The sequence below is a fragment of the Rhipicephalus microplus genome, chromosome X, assembly GCF_043290135.1.
Source record: "Rhipicephalus microplus isolate Deutch F79 chromosome X, USDA_Rmic, whole genome shotgun sequence".
NCBI classification, from domain to species: domain Eukaryota; kingdom Metazoa; phylum Arthropoda; class Arachnida; order Ixodida; family Ixodidae; genus Rhipicephalus; species Rhipicephalus microplus.
This window is the reverse complement of record NC_134710.1, coordinates 79,651,274-79,673,289: the sequence shown is the minus strand read 5'-3', so window position 1 is coordinate 79,673,289 and position 22,016 is coordinate 79,651,274. Positions and strand designations below refer to the sequence as shown.

General features: G+C 41.6%; 1 protein-coding gene and 1 non-coding gene across 5 annotated transcripts; one reads left to right on the top strand and one right to left on the bottom strand.

The window, feature by feature from the left end:
* Positions 1–1,369: 1,369 nt before the first annotated feature.
* Positions 1,370–15,366, bottom strand: LOC119176141 (ileal sodium/bile acid cotransporter). Of its 4 annotated transcripts, none has more exons than XM_037427290.2 (4): positions 14,666–15,366; positions 12,371–12,542; positions 5,859–6,548; positions 1,370–2,295 (listed from the first exon to the last, which is right to left on the bottom strand). In XM_037427290.2, exons 1-4 carry the CDS (start codon positions 15,176–15,178, stop codon positions 2,282–2,284), a joined length of 1,389 nt encoding a protein of 462 aa, XP_037283187.1. In that variant the 5' UTR covers positions 15,179–15,366; the 3' UTR covers positions 1,370–2,281. The 4 variants fall into 4 exon arrangements, with proteins under 4 accessions (XP_037283187.1, XP_037283188.1, XP_037283189.1 ...); XM_037427291.2 differs by having other exon boundaries at positions 5,965–6,548; XM_037427292.2 differs by having other exon boundaries at positions 1,370–3,009; positions 5,965–6,548; positions 14,666–15,365.
* A 5,505-nt stretch (positions 15,367–20,871) lies between these two features.
* Positions 20,872–20,944, top strand: TRNAT-CGU (transfer RNA threonine (anticodon CGU)). Its single transcript has one exon. It is a non-coding gene; the product is annotated as a tRNA-Thr (tRNA).
* Positions 20,945–22,016: the final 1,072 nt, after the last annotated feature.

The window sequence follows — 22,016 nt, the reverse complement described above, 5'->3', positions numbered from 1 at the left end:
ACAACAGAATATCAAGAGAATGAATTCGGCAAGGAGCACGAACGAAACCAGTGGTAATATATACAACTTTCGCGGTTAAGAGGGGACGTTCACGTTACTACTCTATGCTTCGGTGTTTCAGAAGTACAAAAGATAGCATGGTACGGGGCATAAACGACAAAAAAAAAACGCAATCAGCAAGTAAGGCTGAACACAAATTGCTGCAGATCTGAAGGTCATGGAGGCACTTCGCAGACACCTCAGATGTGTAACGATGCGATGAACGTTCTGAAACCGGTCCTTTCATTCTATTATAGAGGCGGAACGCATTCCTAATTTAGTTCTGGTAGTTTGCACAGCAACCGTGTCGAGCAGACGATCTAAGCGCGAAAACTGCAAACCTGGAAGGTACTGTACTAGCACACAAAATAGGCGCTGCATACATTCACGGTCTTTGGTGGTTTCCTTGTTAATTTTAGCCCTCCTAACTACTCATGGCTTTCTGGGGTGCTAATTTGAACGGGAAACTTTTACTTGGAGTGGTTCTAAGAGAAAAAGGAAGAGAAAAGTGAGCCCCGTAACTTTCTGCATCACGGTGCGACACCTCAACAGTAGCTCACAAGGGATGGGGGTGAGGAGGGATTAAAATAATAGGATTAAAGGTATATATATAGAGAAAGATGCGCTAAGCCAGCGAGCGAGGACATATACTTTTCCTCGCAGTGTATATAAGGCTGCGAGCCCCAAGGTTCGCCATCAGTCGGCTTTTGTCGACTGAAATCAGTTGGATTTTTCTTTTTCTTTCTACTTTCCCCCCAACTTGAGAAACTCAAAGGGTGCCGGTAATATCGAAGCCATTCACAACGTTGCAAAACAACCACAAACGCGGGAAAACAAGCAGCAACAACTGCTGCTTGAATCAGGTCCCAAACTCCAATCATCTCAACAAAGCTTCTGGCCGCCATCGCACAGCAACGCCACGGTACCTGGAAGCTGCGCTAGAGTAGGGGCTCACGCCAGATAACATTGTCAATTTGGCGATCTCTCCTTTAAGAAACATTCGTGAACGGCAGTACAACAACCGGTACAGTTGCTGAAGATAATTATGACAATTCAGCGGAAGATGAAGGCTTGAACACTGGAGCTAACGTTTTCACAACATAACTTGTCTTTGAAACGGCAGTAGCAGATGCCGCAGTTGCTGCTGACAAGCCCCCTTTATGAAACATGAGCTCTAGCTTCATTATCTGCTTGTGTTGATTAAGGTTGAGTCAAACAAATGAGCCCTCGAGAATTCTCTTTCTCCATCAGCTTAAGAGATTGACTTCAGTTGCAAGATACAGTCGTATCTCAAGCTCAAGGATAGGTTAAGCAAACAAGTCTACAAAGATTTGCTTATGCTTTTTTATTTGTTTTCATAACAGGAAAGTATGCATCTATATAATTTGTTTGAACATTGGGCTACAGTCACACAGACATAAAACACACTTCTGATCACCCAGAAGGATCAAAAATATTTTCTGTGCTTGTTAACGAGTTATCAGTACAGATAGACTACTTCAAAAAGATCACCAGCCAAATGTTTAAGTACCAAGTACTCCTTGTAGCTTAGCTTACCAAAGGAAATTATGCCGCATCCAAACAATGAAAACACTTTCTGCTCCAGAATGCAAGGCTCATGAAATAATTGCAGGAATGAGAACACCTTTGAAATGCTTTTCTTTTCTCACAATAACAGCAATGAACAGAGAGGTGACATTTTTCAAACTACCAGCTTTACCAGACGTCACTTCTGAAGTGTGCGACTACAAATAGAAGCTACAGGAACAGTGTTTATAGAAATATCTGTATGATGACTCTTGATATTCACTTATCACCAGTATTCCGACTAATGGAAGAGCAGTGCTTTGAACACTTTTAAGCAAGCCACTGAAAAGTGTTCATAGCATGACCTGGAAACATCATGGAAAGCTCAGATTAATCTAAACACTTAAAGTGCACTATTTGTTCAAAGCAAGGCACATTGTAAAGCGTACCAGTACAATTGCTTCCAATAACCACAACAAAAACAAATCAGTAAAACCCCTTTTACAAGCATGCTTATCAAATAATCCAGTAGGTAAGAAGCTAACAGATCTTACAATATGCTTTATACGAGAAGGTAAACTGCGCCAGTTGACTGGCTCCCATCCCAGCAGCGGCAAGCTCATTCCTCTTCCATGCAGTGGCTGTTGTAAAAGTGCCGACCACTTCTCAAGGGCCAGCTGCAATCTCAACTGCTAGGACATGCAGTGAGGCCAAGTCACGAGATGGTCCCTAGGAAAGTTAGACAGGACCACACACAGAGAAAACGGACCAACAAAAAAAGAAAAAAATACAAACTGGTTAGTAATGCAGTTATTCAGTTGTTTTTTTCCACATGCTTAGCATGCACATCATCATTCCATGTAGCATTTGCAATCTGTCTGAATTAAACACTAAAAGAAGAAGATATCTTGTTTTCCACGAGAAACAAAATCATTGTGAGAGAAGTGTTAAGAGAAGGCCAGCATTCTGGTCACCCACCCAGCCATCAGGTGAAAGAGATTTGCACACTTATCCTTGATGGTACAATGCAGAAGCATGGTGTTACAAAGCCATTTGTTAGTGAAGCACCAAGCCTGAAACAGCTCAAGAAAGCTAGGGCCCTACGGAGGCCAAGCTGTGCTACTGAAAAACAGTCTAAAAATGCAAATACCAATATTTTCCTGCCATAGTGATCAGCCATTATAGGCTGCCAAGTTAGTAATTCAATAAAACAATAGAATCAAATGAACATGAAACAAACAACAAAACAATCACCAACTCAATGAGACAAACAATTTACTAAAGACAAGGACAAAACAAAAGGAAAAGAAAAAGTCAACAGAGCAAGAAGGCAACACGCTAAGCAGCAGTAAAATAAGACAGACAGCAATTGGCACGCATCTGGTTTCCTGCTCCATGAAATCAGTCAGACAGTAGCGGACTATCCAACTTGTCGTACCGCACCTGAAGATAAAAAAAAAAGAAAGATAGGTTGGAAGAAAAAAAAAAATTTTGTAGTGCTCCTCTCCTGTTCCAGGACCAATGATTGAAACATGCCTAACTGAGGCAGCATTTTTGCGGTACATGTTCTGTCATACATTTGAGGAGCAAAAGCTTAAGGCACTCATGACTTGAACACATGGAACATCAACCAGAGTGGATTTTACTGGAGACAATACAGTAAACTCGAATAGTGATTAGCAACTGTTGCAGTCAAACATTTTCTATACAATTTTTTTTGCACTTGCTGCTGCTGATCATCAATGATTGTTTCCCTGTAGAATGAGGTACATATTAAAGAAAACTGTCGTTTTCATATTCAAACAACCTTCAATCACATATGAATGGGCAATTCCTACAAAGCCTGCATGATGGTAGACTGAATTTTATTATTTATTAACAGTCACTGAATGATTTTTCGGACACAGAGGTGGCAGATGTGGCACCAGGATTTTCTGCTGGAGGTGCAGCAGGGCATTCAATACTTGGCTATGATGGTAGGAGGAAGCAGAAAGAATAATGGGGGGTCAGCTGGCCCCCGTCATTCACTTTCAGAGCTGCCCCAACGGAGGCTGTAAAAACGTTAGAACAATCAGGCAATCCGGAAAAAAAAGAGCAACTGAGGAAAAATGTTCTGTTATTTTCAACAATGAATGCAGCATAAAAATTGTCTTTAGAGACTACTTCGGTGTTGCACTCTAATAAAGATACATGTGCTTTTCAATTTTATAGTCAATGTTGTCGAGGTGTCTTGTCGCAGAACACTCGTCTTTTTTGTTCCCTTATCATAGAACCAGACATGCATTGTGTGCAGTGCAGGACCAATACAATATAAAAATTTATTAGCAACTGGCCTCATCAACAATGGGCCTCTTATATGAGCATTAGGCAGAAAGTTTTGACTAGTAGCATATTTTGGGCGAAGCAACACAGCGAAGACTAGAGTTAACAAGTGTTGCTTCGTCAAACACAAACAACTGAAGTTACGATTTGGTGCCCAACCTGCATAGAAGTATTTGCAATGGTAGAAAGCCACCAAGGAAAGCATGGTTCCAGGCAGGCACCTGGGTGGCACCAACAGTTTGTGACCCTTATTTTCTGCAACATTGCGATGCAGACCATGTCCACAAAAGTGAAACACACGCGAGACGCCATATAATATTTGATACAACCACCTCAATATATTGCATTTAAGATGGTGGCAGCCTGGAAATGTCCGAAAAATCAATTCGCGACTGCATGTGTGTCAATATATAAACAATCAGTTCCTTCCAATGTAATCAATATTATTTCAGAAAGGTCCATTCATGTCCTTATTAAGTAATCTGGCAGATAAAACTTTATGGACTTATAGTACTCTTGCCAACGGTATTGAGAGTACAAACATTGAAAATGTAAAAAAAAACAAGACAAAACAAGCAACGGAGCATGGCAAGCAACAGTTGTTAGCCAGTGTTAGGTCAAACATTGCAAGAAAAGCCAGCAAGCAAAAGCAGCCATGATGCAAAGTTATCTCCCGCTCCACCACCCTTTCAAGTTATCAAGCATACCTGTAAAGGCCCGTCATATTGGGAAAAATTGTTCATTACTACTAAGTACCACAAATTAAAAAATAATAATAATTAGCACACACTTTAATTTGGTGCCAAAACCTGGTGTACTATGCATAACAAAGTTAGCTTGCCTCAGAAGCCAAATATGAACAAAATAGGTTATCACACTTTACTGAGAGATTTCACAAAGATTCTGTAATTGTACATATAAGGATTTAAATCAGTTCCAATTGGTAACGAGATTCTGCAAAGCTATCAGCTCTCTTATAAAAGTAATACAGCAAAACTAACTATCCTTTAGATTTGCAAAACAAATATGCACTACAACCACTTGTAGTACGGTGAACAGATAAAGCTGTTCCGGCTAACACCTTTGTCAAAAGGAATAGGGGCCTTAAAAGACAGAGATTTCTGCAACATACGATTCTGCTAGCTATGAGACAATTCCACTTTCTGATATAACGAATATTTGGCACGCACAACAAGATATGCTTAGTAGGTCTTTTATAACGCATACTTCCTGCGTTAAACAAAAAAAAAAAACGCGCACCTGAAAAAATGATTTTCCTGAACATGTCAGGAGCTGTACGTACTTGTGCCCCGAGCCCACTTTACTCAAGGAGAAGTAAAAACAGAGGTCAGATTAGGCTGCTTACAAGGTAAGCAACACACAATCCTCCTGTATGCAAATGGGCTATGGGCACATAAGAAACAATATCAAATGTTTACAAAAAATTTACAAAATATTTACGTCTCACCTTTTACTCATACTGCTGCACTTAAGAAAGTAAAAAATAAACAGATCTTACAATCCTAACTTAGCACGATATGAAGTAAGCATGTATATTTGGCATAGCAAGCATGTTAGAGAAGCTTAATGATAAGTGGGTCACAGTAAATGTGAATAAAGATTAAATGCACAAGTATTTGCTCACTCTCGTGAAAGCAATAAAATAAAATGAGCAAACACTAATCGCCTCTGGATGGAATTTACTGATAAAAATGACACACACAAAAAAAAGGAAACTATTAAAGACTTATATTTTCAGCTTGCTTTAGAGACACACTGCATTGGTTGGAATAATGTGCAGCCCAACAGGGTCAGTAGTAAGCAAGTGAATCTCTTCCCAAGAGTTCAAAGCATGTGCTCATAGGGAAAAGAAGGAAAGACAAGCAACCCCTAAAACAAGGCCACAAGTGCACAGGATTGGGGACACCAAGTCACACCAACAACACATCACAGCCGCTCAGGATCGTCACCGTAGCTGGCCTCAGCAGCCTTCCCGCCACCGAGCGTGCCGTTGGCCACTGCTCCGTTGCAGGCAGTCAATGCCCGCTTCTCCTCCACATCACCCGCGGCGCCTACCTCAGCGAAGGCTGCCACACCCTTAGCATCAGCCACTGCATCGGCCCGGCGACAGCAGCGGATGTACACCTTCTGCCCCATCAACAGCAGCAGGAGTGGGATGGGAGTCACAATAGAGGCCGCCACAGGCACCACTGATGCAATATCTGCCTCTGGCTGAGGCAGAGAGAAGCCCAGCAACACAATGGAAATGCCTGTGTTCTGGACACCAGTCTCTATGGACACTGCAAGCACATCTGCCCATGGGAGACCTGCCAGTCGAGTGGCCAGGGCACCCACTGCAAAGCCTACCCAGACGTTAGCTGCCGCAGCCAACAGTACTCGCCAGCTCATAAGCCGGAACATGTACAAGTTGGCATACGTGCCAAACACAACTATATACACTATCATGGCGACGGACACCGGGGCCAGCAAGCGCTTGCACACGTCAGCAACCTTGGGCCGCCAACGCTGCAGGGCCAGGCCAACACCAAGTGGCAGCGTCATTGACACCAATGTGGTGAAGATGTTGCGGAAGGGAATGCGCAGCGATGCCTCTTGGAACAGGCTGCGTCCAAGTGTGAACAGCCAGAGGGGCATCGTGCCTGCAGCCAGAAAACATTACTCTGAAAAACACCACACAAGAGCTACACAAATAGTCAGCTTTTCAACAATGTATCGAAAGACAATAAACATGTGCCAGGGCATTCACACATGCAGAACACAACTCTACATGTAAGCCAAGTAGAAAAAGTGCACTTCTCAACTCGTACTCATTTCTCAACTTATTGCTCTGTCTACCCTTTTGTCGGTGTTCTTCATCCCTTTATTGTTAGGGCCACAAATTTCTTTAGCTATCACTCAGAAGAGTCACGAGTTGGGCTAGTTTAAATATTGAACTACGACTGACTATCAAGTAGCTCAGACTAAAGTTTTTGCATCCCAATTCTACGTCACCCACCAAGTACATCACCAATTAGGAGAATACATGTTTCTATGATAAACAAGCCAACGTGATTTTTTTTTCTTTTTTTCTTAACGTATTTAATCCCTTTACCGAGTGAATTTTAACAGTTCATAGCATTTCCTATTTAAATATTTGAATGTGTCAAACAGTCTCTCAGTGCAAAAATGTGGAAATTAAGTGTTCCAGCGATCTTTCTCGAGAATCGCTGAAGTAAAGCATGATAAGTAGCCAAGCAATCTGCACTAGTACTCCCTCAAAAGACATCCCACACGCTTCAGGTTTCACTGCAAGTATGTTTTCAACAGAAATGAATGCAACATCCACAAGTGAAGGCAAACCTGAAATTACATAGAAAATATGTCTATATTGCTATTTCTTAAACCGCTCTAAGAAAATGTGCTTGAATTCATAGCTACACAAAATCCTCATTTTCATGGGATGGTAATGCTGTTCCAAGCCTCTAGTTAGCAGAACATGCACTAAAGTCTGACAGACATTTTTTTCGTAGATTCTAAAACCGCCTACAGGCTACATTCTCATGTAAAAAAAAATGCTGGCAACAGTAACTGGCATGTTTAAGATTGAACTAACAAAATAAAAAAAAATTGCCTTCCTGAAGTTTACAACATACTATGCTTTTGGGAGCAAGAGTTCTTTATTTTTATGCGTTATAGTGCGTCATTTTTGATAAAACAAATGAGGAAAGTAATACAAGAATTATGAGAACCATCTGCACAATTGATGCCGACCATTTGTACAGCCCAAGTAGCTAACTTACTTGCCCAAGCAATACCGGATTCATGTTGTTGTTTAGCATGTTTGGAAAGACAGTAGTCATCACAGTACGAGTAAAGTGCACTCATAACATTTTCACTAGAGACCAGAACTTTAGGCAAAATGCCTATTTTTTCTTGGAGTCCATTTCGAGCCTTTTATTGTGCCTATTTTGAGGTGTGTGTTTAAATCAGCCCTTCAATGCCTAAAAATGCCTTTTCACACTCACCGAGTACACATTTTGCTTAAATGAGCCGTTCATATGGAGGAAAAAAAGAAGCACTTAGTGTGACCATATTAACGACAACACGAGCATAGCATGCTGTTTTTTTTTGTACATATTTTTAGCTCCTGTTAAGGTAGGATTATAGTTCGACGTAGGATCGACGTGCGCATACGCCAGCATGTCGGTGAAAACAGCCCATAGGTTGACGCACTGCCACTACCAACGTATAACTGCACTCGGCCAATGCGCTCCGACGCATGTGATGCACGCCAACACTCCAATAACATCGGACTATAAACACACCTTTATGTGAGCGGGGCTTGTACCCCAGAGAGGAGAAGTGAGACTAGCATAGCGCTAGTGGGCCCCCTAAAAGATATCCGTCGCTTGATTCAAGAGTAGTGCATCATAGCGCTTGCGTGAGCGAGGCTATGAGCGAAGCTACTAGCGAGGCTACTCTAGCGAAGGGAGGCTCACGCTAGTGTACCCCCTGCCCCTTGAATATTCCCAGCACTAGGTTCGAGAGCAGTGGAGCTTGGATGTTCTGTGTGGGAGGCTAGAGTACAGTGTAACTAGAACATACTCTAACGAGCCAATGTTAAGCTAGGCTGGCGCTGCCGCCTTCTACCTGCACGCAAGTTTCGTTGGCATTTATGTTATTCATAACGGCAACTGTCGGAATTCTGCCAAGCAATGCAAAACAAAGAGGCCGTAAAGTGTCCTTGTCAGACGATGGACCAGTAGATCACAGTACTACTCCATCGATGGAGAAACAGTATTTTGCTGTACGTGTGGAAAGCAACTAAAATAAGACATTGGAAAAGTCAACAATATTTTGCTTTTGATGTTCTCTTTAAAGCACGCATAGGCACAAAGCTTCCAACATTGCTTACGCAACTGCCAATTCAAATAACCTTTGAACCTGCCCAAATAACGAATTTTGTGGTCATTTCACGGGCACTCATATTCATTGTTTTGTTATTTTTATATCCGCATCTGTGAACTCGCATGCACCCATTACACAGAATTCAGCCATATCAGACAGCTTCACTGACACAATCCACTTTCAACTTTAATGATTACACTGCAGTAACCCACACTTCAAACTTTTCGAGTAACATCATGCAATAAATAGTATGCACTAAGTGGTTGAAATACGCACCAGGTACAAAATATTGCTATCCTGTTCAACACTTAAAGGCGAAGCTTGAGTCCCCAGATTTTTCGGACATGCAGGAAAGGGTCACCACCGTCCCATCAATGAACCTGTTGCTGACAGGGTCACATCAACGCTTATACCACTGTCACAGGTGGCAACTTAAGTGCACTTTGAGCAAGTACACTTCCCCCCCGTGTGTCCTTTGTGTGCTGTCACATGAGAAAGTTTAGTGTCACTCACTGCAAAGTATACTTGACGGCAAGTGAGTTCCCCAACCCCACTTCGCCGTGACGAAGTGTGTAGCCTCGGTACCAGTGGCTTGTACATAAATACACTGTTGCCTAAACTGGTGCTCATACTATTTTCAAACCATTGTTTTTATTATGAGGAATGCTGCTATGTACTAACACAAGCCATAAATACTACGAAAAAGCTCGCTACTCCCATTGTCGAGCAGTTTGCGGCCATATCTGCTAGGGGGATGTGGCAGCACATGCTGTGCAATGGCTGTGTCCGTCACGTTGTTTAGTTCTAGGCACTTTTGTGTAGGTGGGTTTGGGTTGTTCACTAGTCATTTAAGATGGCGTGTGTCACAGGTGCTACTTCCACAAAGACAATGTGGTGCAGCGATGAGACACAGGTGCAAAAATAACAATATACGTGGTGCTACAAACCCGTCCATTGCCACTGCCATCATTTCCAAAGTACACTTCCCTTTCCCGTGTTGCAGTGAATCATCGAAATGACGCTTTGTGAGTGCAAGTACACTCACTCAAAGTGCACTTAAGTTTTCACGGGTGACAGGGGTATTAAACCTGTCTTGGACAAGAATCCAGAATTTTATGTGCCAGAACAAGTGTCCAAAGTTTTGAGTGGTGCTGATTCAAATTTTCCAGATCCAATTAAAGCATTGAAAGTGCCAGGCCACAAGTATGCTTCCCTAACTTCAGTGGATGCCCACCGTTTTTTTTTTTTTTTTTTTTTCACATAAAAACAAATACTGACTGAAAGCAGGCACAATTTAAGCCCGAAAACCTTGAGACGCTGGTTTGACACTGCTTTCATAGCCTTTCCCACAATGTCCAAATACCCCAGCTTTCACCTAAATCTGTTCAAGTGGTTATGCTTTTTTTAATTCTTTTCATAGAAAAAATAAATTTATCTTTCCCAAGGCACAGAATTTGCCTGCTGTGTTTGTTAGAAGTTGAATACTTGTCCTGAAACTTGCCACTGAAGTAATCATGAAATGTGCTTATATATGCCTAAAGAATAGTTAACACCTGTCTGTGCCTAAATTGCAGTTTTTAGGGCATATTATAGGTGCCTGAAACATTCTTTTTTCATGCCTAAAGTTCCGATCTCTAATTATCACTGTAAATTGAGAAGAAAAAAACTAACAAAACAAGATCAACTCACACACAGTTAAAAGTATGCCCAAAAATTTTTTTGCGAAACACAATTGGTAAAGAGAGAACACTGAAAAAAAAATGCCTCTACTTATTGAAATTGGCCCTGCAACACTTTATCAGCATGGTGAAAAACCATTATTGATTAATCACCGAGGCTCCTGAGAATACGCAAGCCAAACATTGCACAGCACACAGCCTGAAATTTAATTCTCAAGTCTAATAGAAGTCACTCTCTCTATTCCTACCAACAAGTGATCCAATACATCCAAAGTTCATGGCTATTGACTCATCTGAGCATCATAAACTGAACAGTTATCGTAGCCACCGCGGGATGTCTCCATCTGCCCGCACGTGCACTCTTGATCCCATTGAAAGTAAGCTGTACGCTTGAAGGAAAAAAAAAATGAAGAGAAAGTGCTGATGGTGATGATGCACGCTGATGAAGCGAAGCATTATCTTGCCCCCTTGCGATTCCCCTCCCTACGAATATTTCAGAGTGCTCGCTGGTACGAACAGAGAAAGAAAGTACTTAAAGCATGAGATAAATCCCTGGAATTGCGCTCGTAAAAATTTTTGTGGCAGTTGATTGGCGAGGCACTAAGCTCTTTTAATGAAGCCATTAGAAAATTACTTGGAAAAGTGTTGCCCTGCCCCATTAATGCAAATGCAGCAAAAGAAAATGTATATAGAAAAGATGTCCTCACACATTTATACATTGCTTTCTACTGTTAGAACTACCAGATAATATTAGAATAAAATTAGGAGATTTGAAACGACATGCCTTTCATTGGCGTTACCACCAGAATAGGCATGATAATAACCAATACAGTTATGTGTTAACAATGTTGCACTTCTTAGACTTGAGCAAATTAAAAGGCAGCTTGTAATGATAGAATTTTCAACAGTTACCACTTTAAAAATAACCTTTTGCTTCTATGATATCTACTTAATACAAGTTTCGTGAATTCAGGAGATTTACCATGCAATGCATGTGGTCTTTTATGGCACACTGCTATAAAGAAACACATTAAACACTTGACTGTTCAACAGTTTTCTATGCAACACATTTCCACAATGTACAACCATATTAAATGGTACAGCCATGCACCTTACAGCACATTAGGAGTGCGCGCTTATCAAAAATTGTACTAGGCACCAAGTTTTCAAAAATACATTGTTTATTCAGTGTGAATGCTTTCAGCCTCATTATTGTTTTTTACCCCACTTCCCTGTCCACCCCTCAAAAATTTCTGAGGACCATGCCTCAGTTATTCAGCAGGATATTTAGTTAATAGCCAGTGATGTGAGGCTCAGACACAAGAAATAGGTCTGATCATTGTGGTATTCTATATATTTAAAGAGCCAGTAAACAACCCCCGATGTCCAAAAATTGTCATAAAAATAAATAAGTGCACTTTTGAATTGTGAACATGCTGCCACAAGAATATTACAAATACATGCTATATTAAGAAAGTTACAGGGGTTAAAACACTGGTTTAATCTGGTTTCAAACTTTTGTGTGGCCTCACCACCATGCTCTCTTACAGGGAGGGGAAGGTGTAGCTCGTCGCCATGACTGGTTTAGACCAATCGACGAGCTGCACGCTACGCCGTCACCGAGAGGCAACTTTGCGTCAGTGTGCGTGAAAGGATGACTCATCAGGCATGGGAAAGGAGCGTGAGAATTGTTTTTAAAAATGGAGGCTCTACGCAGTGCTGCAATATTAGGGAAACGTGATTGCCGCAGCCTACTCGATGAATTGCCGACCTTCTTCGGGAAGGGGGGGTATAAAAAAAAGTCTGAGCCTGTTGACTGGCTCTTTAATAATATGTGGGTCACTGCAGAAACGTGATACAACAAGGTTTGGGGATTTAAACAAACAAACCCTTACCTAGAGAAGCTATGGTACTGATGAAGGTCATAGCAATGCTCAAGTTTAGGTTTCCACCAAGAAGAACAGTCCACATGTTGCTAGCTCCTCCTCCAGGCGAACAGCCAAATGTAAAAAGCCCAAGCTGCAGGTAAGCTTCTTCAAAAAGCCACTGTGCCATTCCAAATGCCACCTGAAGCAAAAAAAAAAAAAAAACAGAAGTGCACTGTTGGGTTAGCATAACCAACTAGCCTTACCAACAGAGTATAACACCACGAAACATCATAAACGCTATGAGAGTCACTATAATGGAAAGCTTTGGATTATCATGACCTCTTGAGGCTCTTTGACTATAACTCAAAGTGCACCAGATTGTGTTTCCACACTTTTTCTCTATTTGAAAGCAGCTAGTAAATAAACCTCTGACCCCCAGAAAAGAAAAAAGATTATGAACTTTTTTTTATCTGGTGAACAAACTACGAACAGAGAAGTGAGACAAATGTACTTTCTAAAAGGAAATAAATTTTGCTGAAGACAAGCTGAAATGCTACGCTGCCCTTTAGTGGCAGTATCAAACCAGAAAGCATTGTGTTTCACATAGAGCAAGTTCTCATAAAGTTAGTAGTACATGTTTTTGTACAAGAGCGTGATGCCCCAGAAATGTAAGATATATAGGCACCACAGCAAGTATGAAGAACTGGATACAATTATAACAAAATCACTGGCAACAAAAAGTCAACATAGCAGATTTGTCTGGACCCTTGATTGCACTAGTGATGAAGATAATCCCTCAGTTTTCACTTAAAAAGTGGGCAATTTGACCCTATGTTTTTCAGTAAGCAGGCTAAGCTTTTATACTTGGTGGAAATAATTCAAGGGAACTGCAGCATAGGTGCCTATAACGCACTGATTTCATCTCCTGCATGTGCACATCCCATGAGACACCAAGAGTTACCAGGTAAGGCAGCCAGGCACTGCTTATAACTTCACCCTATCTACGGGGAAGAAGAATAAAATCATAAAAAATTGCAAAGAAACAAAGCACCAGCCTCTTCCATCCACAACACCAGGAAGGAAGGTTTGCACACGAATGATGCTAAATATATCCCCTCAAAGAGGAGTCACTTGGCACAGTGCTCAAGGGGTGCACATCAGAAGCCAAGTTTACCCCTTCACAAGCCCATAGAGCCTAATAAAACATCTGTACTGACCACTGTTCACACATTTAAATGCAACTTCACATGCCCACTGCGTCTTCTTAATGTGATCAATATTTTGTAGTCCCATCGAGTCCCAATTCATATTCGATATTAGGCTACAATACATATATATATTTTACAGCTCTGAGGTCATGTAAAGAATGTGTATGGAATACTCATGAAACTGCAGAGAGAAAACAGCATCAAGAATGCATGTATTGACGTAAACGTAAGGACATTCCTCAAATCACAAGGCAAGTACACTGTAGCAATGAAACTGCTTTCACCAATAGAAGTTAATCCATGTGAAGAGGAAACTGACTAAAGTGAATAATGCATGGGGTTTATGTGTTAGCACTAACCCGGCGATCTTTAGAAATAAAAAAGAAGCACACAACAACGATTGTGCTCCATAACTTTTCTTCTGCAAAGCCTCGGGCACAAATGTTTCGAGCGAGCCGCAACTTTGACACGACCTGTTAATGTGCTAAGGGCTTCGCACCTTTATTTCAGGCTATCGGACCTGTATTTGGCTCTTTATGAACCATATATAGTAGCCAATGAGAATTAACACATGACGATCGTAGCTCATACACAACCTTCCGACAACCATATTTTTGCCTCGCGAACACGGTGAAAAGAAACAACATAGACGGAATGGCTCTTGCCAGATCAAAAACATGCAGTCGAAAGTGATGGCTTTGTGGCGATTGAGCCTGCAAGAAGCTAACAGCATCCGCGCGTGGCACCCCGCTATCAAGTAGCGACCACCCTCAGGAAACCAGTGGCGACCGACGCACCACATCCGCGACTCGATGTGTGATCTGCTGCGACGGGTTTCCTAGAAGAATGGGTGGCGTCAAGGTCCGCCTTTTAGACAAGGCCTGCGGCGTTCGCTCTCGCGTGCCACAAACACGCTCTTGTGGCAGGCACGCGAGGGTCAGCCACTTTCAGCCAACGCTGTGTATAATGCCAGCAACGTCGTTCAATCATCGGCTGCCTCGCCGGTCAGCGAGCAGTGCACGGCAGCGGCGGGGTTTAACCACACACGCATGATGCACTTTCGCCCGACAAGCGCTTGAATGGAACAGCGACTATGTAGGACAGTGACACTCACCAAAGGCATGGCCAGATACTGACTGAAGAAGCCTACAACCGGTCCAATAGGCCTCCGCAGGACGTCTTTCACAACTTCCATGTCCAAAGCACAACCCATGTTGATGTAGTTTAGTGAAACTAGCACGGCTACGGACACTGTAAAAATTAAGGAAAGTCTGCTCTGCTTCCGCACTACGCTGACAGGTAGAAACTCGTTCGACTCGGTGCCATTGGCCACAACGCGTACCTTGGCGTGACCCAGAAAGTTCCCTTTCACGGTAAACGTCCCGTTGACAAAAGCGCCCGTTTCGGTGACATTTAGATCGGTCACCGATGCCACATACGGGTTGTCCGACGCGACGCTGAAGAATCGTGGCTCCAAAGCAGGTGCGGAAAACGAGACGCGAGCCAGGTTGCCCTGCTTCAACTTCTCCACGCGCATGGGGTTGAAGGCCACGGACAGCGCGGCCACAACCTCGAGCAAGAGCAGCAAAAGGCTGCACAACAGTGCCAGCAGAACCACGGGACACATGGTTCAGGCTCGGTCTGGATAACGGCTTGAAGGAGAAACACTCGATGTTCCAAATGACGGCGCCACTTGAAAAACCAGTCCCCGCAAACGAGGCCGCGAAACGAAGCTCCGCTGCCCCGAGTGTCCGGCCTATGAAGCAAGGACGGTGGTGTGTGTTACTGCCACCGCTTATCGCGAACCAAATGCCGAGCTGACGTATCTGACGTCACATCCAACAGAGACGGCAATCGTAGGGGGGAAGAGGGAAAGTGAAGCGTAGCGCGTTACCTGGCGGTAGAGGTGGTAACTAAAAACTGCGCTGCTGGCATGTCTGGGCTTGCAACGTAGGCTTGCGCCAAACTCGATGCATCTATGCAGGTGTTCTCTGTACCATTTGTCTGTGCCTCCGTGCGCCGAAAACACTTTCATTTTATTCTGTTTAGTAAGTGCGCTTTGGGACTGACAGATCAGGAAACATTAACAGACAAAACGGGAAAAGTAGGCCAGAGAGAAACAGGAAGTTCCGACGCCCAGAGGTTAAACTTTCACTTTAGGAGAAAAGTCAGGATATTGTGCAGATAATTCATGCGTTGGCAGCTCACGTTCTCGGCAAACGTTGACGTTCGTTGCGCGCGCGCGTGTGTGTGCGTGTGCGTGCGTGCGTGTGCGTGCGTGTGTGTGTGTACGTGCGTGTGCGTGTGTGTGTGTGTGTGTGTGTGTGTGTGTGTGTGTGTGTGTGTGTGTGTGTGTGTGTGTGTGTGTGTGTGTGTGTGTGTGTGTGTGTGTTGTTCTAAGCAGGTAGACAATCCTTTGACACAGCAAGGCGTTTCCAACTAGTAATATTTTTCTTCGGTGTATAAATTCCAACGAGTACCATTTTTCTTTGCTGGATAAAACGTCAAAGCCATTCTAATTGGACTATTCAAGTTTCACCACTTTGGAGAGAAATGAAATGTGCGTTTGCGCACACGTTCACGCATAATATACTCAAAATAAGATGCCATTGCGAGAACGGAAGAATGCACAAAATTGGCCGCCAAAGTCCAGAATATTTCTTCTCCATTTTTAAGGATCATTGTTATGAAACGTTGTAAACACAGATGTTGTCATATAAGTTATTAATATATGACACAATCAACTTTGCTATCGTCAGCATAAAATTATCCACCACATGCGCGCAACTTTAGGCAAATCAAGAAAATTAGTGGTACTTTAATTTTATTTCAGAAATCGCTCACTTACAAAAAAAAAGAAGTTCGCCATTTTTGTCTAATTTTCGTTAAAGTACTTTAACCAAGAAAAGCGCGATATATTCTATGCTTGCTAGCTGAAATATATGCCCCGCCGCAGTGGTCTAGTGCAAGGTACTCGGCGGCTGACCCGCAGGTCACGGGATCGAATCCCGGCTACATTTCCGATGGAGGCGAAAATGCTGCAGGCCCGTGTGCTGAGATTTGGGTGCACGTTAAAGAACCCCAGGTGGTCGAAATTTCCGGAGCCCTTCATTACGGCGTCTCTCATAATCATATAGTGGTTTTGGGACGTTAAACCCCACATATCAATCAAATCAATCACGCTACCTTTCCCGCTACCACAAGGCAGTCGGGGGATTGGGGCAAAAAGTGGCAGAGGGTCCCTGCGTGGAAGAAACGACTACGAGGGGGAGAGAGACTGGCCCCAGCCCACCAGTGTGCCTACCATTGTCGTCGTGTGTAAATATCGCAAATATCTGTAAATATACGTTTCCTTGTACGACTTTAATATATATATATATATATATATATATATATATATATATATATATATATATATATATATATATATATATGCTGTTATTATGGGTGTAAATTTCGCGAGCTGCGTGACTGCCATGAAATTGTGTTAATTAACTTTTATAACACAATGCACGATCATGGTGCATGTCCCGAGAGGATACCTGAAGACGACCATATTCCCAGACAAAGCCCTATTTGTAATAAGGGAGCGACGATATGAGAAGGAAAAAAAAAGCACCATATGCTTAGGCATACTGCAATAAAAAAAAAAAATCCGAGGTGATCGCATTGAATCAAACGTCACTCCTAAATGGCATGCCTCACAGTAAGATCGTTATTTTGGCAAGTTATTCTATCGCTCAAGTTAATTTATTAATTATTAGCGAGCAATTATTTCGGAAAAGCATTGCCCATCCAACTATCGGCAAGGCAACTGCAGCGATAGTTATGCGATTCGAGCCGAAGTGGGTGCAGGGAAGGGAGGGGGGGGGGGGGATCAATTCGCAAGCATAAAATTTCCCAATAGCTAGAACTCCCGCGTTTAGCCGAAATGATTAGTGAAACGTGATAGTGTAGGTGTTGTCATAGGAGTGCGCATGGGGGGGGGGGGGGGCACAAATCCAGCCTCATACATTGGCAACATAGGGGGGGGGGGGCGCTGCGAATAATCTTCGCCCCCCCTTCTTAATGGGGAACCCTCTACACGCTTATGGCTACAGCACGTGCACAGCAGTACAGCACGTGCAGAGAGCCCACGTGGACGTGCAATCAGCACGTGACCCGAAAGAAATGCAAAAAGGGGATAGGTGAAACTGGCGAAGTTGACGAGACTGACATAATTTCACCTATTTCCTTTTGCGAATAGATCAAACTAACACTACCATAACTCTAATCATGCAAAATGACTCGCAGTCTCATTATCAATTTATCGCTCATTACTATAACTCTCAATGACCGGGACTGTGGTCTCTATGGCGTCATTATTTCTGTATACTTGGTACCGCAGTTAGTTACCGTACGAACGTGTGCTCGAAGACATGCTGCGAGTTTACTACTTTTTTACATGTTAATTTTGGTTCTCAGTAGACGCAAAACGTCACTATAAATGTAAATTCATGCGTGTGTCCTGTTCAACTAATATAGCATGCACACCAATTACCTCAATAATGTTTCTCTTGAATTTGTCAACTCTTATAAAAGCTAGGTGAACATATTCACTAACTTGTCTTGGAACAGCCACATTAACTACTTAATTAGGAATGATAACCTATTTACGCCGTAACTTTTCGTCAGCACCTTCTCTAAAAATGTTTCTTATACTACCCTTGTTCGAGCTCAATTAGAATAGGCATGGGCCGTTTGGGCCACTATTACTGACAAACTAATATCTTCCTTAGAACTTGATTGTACAAAATAATTCAGCTCGCTTCATCTTATGCAACTACAATAGAACTGCAAGGGTGTCTCCTATGAAAAACAATCTTTCTATCAGGTCACCATCTTGTCGTCGTGAAGCCACGCGTCTGGCGTTTTTTCACAAAATATTCCATCGTCAAACTCTTCGAAACATTTCTCATCCGCTTTATCGCCACGAATGGACCACCGTTACAAGGTTGGTCTTAAAACGTTTCATACAAAAACCTTCTTTCAGACATTTATAATCCGATCATTCTCCGAACGAAACCACTTTCCCAAAGTCATCGTATCAATTCATGACAGTCACTTGTTTAAAGCAGCTTTATCTAATATCTTATGAACTGATTCTACTCTTTCTTCTCCTTTTTTTTTACTATGTGCAACAAAAGTGATTCTATGACTTGATTTGTTTTCTTACGTACATATTTTGTGACCTTTGTGCATTTGCCATCATTGTTTATCACTTGTCTGTCATCATTTTATCTGGCTTTAATTTAGCTAAAACTGTATACCTACATGCCTTTTATATTGACATGTTCTGTGTGCTATTTTTTCTATTTCGCTTTGGTGTCGCTTTTGTAACCACTCCCCTCTTTAATGGATCTTGCCCTGAGGGTTTTAATAAATAAAATATAAAAACGAAATTTAAAAGAAGACCAACGCGGGATTGAACATACTTTTTTCTTCATCCCCTGCCTCTTTCAGCACAAAGGGGTCTTTTATTGTAGTTGTGTGTTCGCAACACTTCTTGAAACAGTGGGAAGCCTCACTGCCTGGTGGTAGCGAGAGCGCGCATGCAAGGCGACCTCTGTACGCGGAGTCCTACACTCCGCCCAAGGCCGGTCGAGCGACCCTGCGGTAACTGTTCATTGCAATAAATGTTCTCACTCACAGTCTCGACAAAGCAGAAAATGGTGAGAGCGAGCACAAACTTGCCATATGCCATCGCGTAAACTCGTCCCGTCAAGTGACCCCCACGCGCGCCTTCAACGACGAAGAAGGAAACATCGTCATCCGGCGGATGTCTCAGGCAGGGAACAACGTTCACATCCACGTGGAAGCCGCCTTTCGTTTCGCGCCGCATACACCACACTTATCACTTATACCGCCCCGTTGCTTTCTCCTTGTATATATATATTGTTGACAACGCTCCCGTTGTGCCATATCCCATATATATATATATATATATATATATATATATATATATATATATATATATATATATATATATATATATATATATATATATATATATATATATATATTATATATATATATATATATATATATATATATATATATATATATATAATTACGCGTTCGATGCTCTCGAACGCGTAATTCGAAGGTCGTGAATCGATTCCTGCTCACAGTTGGTAATTTTTTCATCCACTTTTCTTTCTTCCTATTTACATTCCATTGATATTAATAACTTCCCCTGTACATTCCTTGGCATTACTGTCTGTTATATCACACACACATATATATATATATATATATATATATATATATATATATATATATATATATATATATATATATATATATATACAGAAAAAAAGTGTATACCTAAAGGGTCGTTTTTTCGTGTTTTCACACAATATTAATGAGATCTAACAGATAATAATGCCAAGGAATGTACAGGGGAAGATATCAGACGAAATTGTATTGTAAGTATGAAGAAAAGTGGGTGAAAAGATAACTTCCCGTGGGCAGGATCCGAACCTGCGACCTTCGAATGACGCGTTCGATGCTCTACCGCTGAGCTACCACGGCAGCCATCCCCCCAGCCACTTTTTAAGGCTTTATATGTGGATTAAACGTGGGAATGTGTATATATATATATATATATATATATAAAATAAGGGAAAGAAGTGTATACCTAAGGGCTCGTTTTTCCGTGTTTTTAACACAATAATAATGAGATATAACAGACAGTAATGCCAAGGAATGTACAGGGGAAGTTATTAACATTAATGGAATGTAAATAAGAAGAAAGAAAAGTGGATGAAAAAATTACCAACTGTAAGCAGGAATCGAACCTACGACCTTCGAATTACGCGTTCGATGCTCGTAGGTTTGATTAACGCGTAATTAACGCGTAATTCGAAGGTCGTAGGTTCGATTCCTGCTTACAGTTGGTAATTTTTTCATCCACTTTTCTTTCTTCTTATTTACATTCCATTAATGTTAATAACTTCCCCTGTACATTCCTTGGCATTACAGTCTGTTATATCTCATTATTATTGTGTTAAAAACACGGAAAAACGAGCCCTTAGGTATACACTTCTTTCCCTTATTTCATTGAACGAGGGTCTCGTACTGGCAGACTTGGTGTGTTTAGGTTGTATAAGAGGGACAATTAATCAGCTGCCCGCTCATAATAAGTTCACGTGCTACGTGACGCCAAACATGCGCATAAGAGTGTTTTCACACTCGTTGTTTGGCTTTTAGATGGCGCTGACTGTCGCTCCTACTTCTAAATTCACAGATAAACCCAAAAAAGTGGATGGAGAGAGGGCCGCTGTAATAGCTCAGTGGTTAGAGCATCGAACGCGTAATTCGAAGGTCGTAGGTTCGATTCCTGCTTACAGTTGGTAATTTTTTCATCCACTTTTCTTTCTTCTTATTTACATTCCATTAATGTTAATAACTTCCCCTGTACATTCCTTGGCATTACTGTCTGTTATATCTCATTATTATTGTATATATATATATATATATATATATATATATATATATATATATATATATATATAAACTTCGAGAATAGTGCAGTATAAGAAACAAAACAATAAAATATTTATTTAATCCTAACAGTTTCGGCTGGTGGACCAGCCTTCTTCGGAGGACATTTTATAACTTTTATTACGGTAGCCGGAAGAAACTCTGATCATCTATTTCATATATATATATATATATATATATATATATATATGTGTGTGTATGTGTGTGTGTGTGTGTGTGTGTGTGTGTCTTTGCGACATGTTAAATAACAAAGCTTTGATAGTGACAAGCACCACGAACTCGTCAGTATGGGGCATTTTATTTTAATGACGAACACAATTATTTGAAACCGTTTCCACATAGCGTGTATATATATATATATATATATATATATATATATATATATATATATATATATATATATATATATATATATATATATATATATATATATATATATATATATATATATATATATATATATATATATATATATATATATATATATATATATATATATATATGCCGGACAGCACGATGAGAGAAATATTACATTAAGGCTTCAATGACAAATACGCACTTCACAAAGTGTTCATGGTGTTTGTACCTCGCAGCAGCCAAACAAGCGAAGACCACGACGCACGACATCTTTTAAGTTAACGCGTCTCCCTGCGTCCGTACTTCTCTTGAACTTGGTGCACGGAGCGCAACAAGGTCGCCGTCGCGTCGACGCCATGTGCACTTCTCTGGCACCCGAATTCATGATCGCACCCGACAACCGCAGGCGATGAAGACGGATTCCGAGCCGCGATGTGAGCTAGTGAAATATACAATCGCATTCATATTTGCAAGGTGTTTCAGCGCGCGAACAAAGGAAAAAAGGACAGGGTAGACAGAAAGAGCGCTTCCAACTAACTTTATTTTGCAGAGTGGCAAGAATT

Coding starts and splice junctions, on each gene's coding strand:
- LOC119176141 (XM_037427288.2), bottom strand. CDS start 15,178: ATGTGTCCCGTGGTTCTGCTGGCACTGTTGTGCAGCCTTTTGCTGCTC. Junction 12,543..14,665: donor AGTATCTGGCCATGCCTTTG/GTGAGTGTCACT, acceptor TTTTTGCTTCAG/GTGGCATTTGGAATGGCACA. Junction 6,549..12,370: donor CAGTACCATAGCTTCTCTAG/GTAAGGGTTTGT, acceptor TTCTGGCTGCAG/GCACGATGCCCCTCTGGCTG.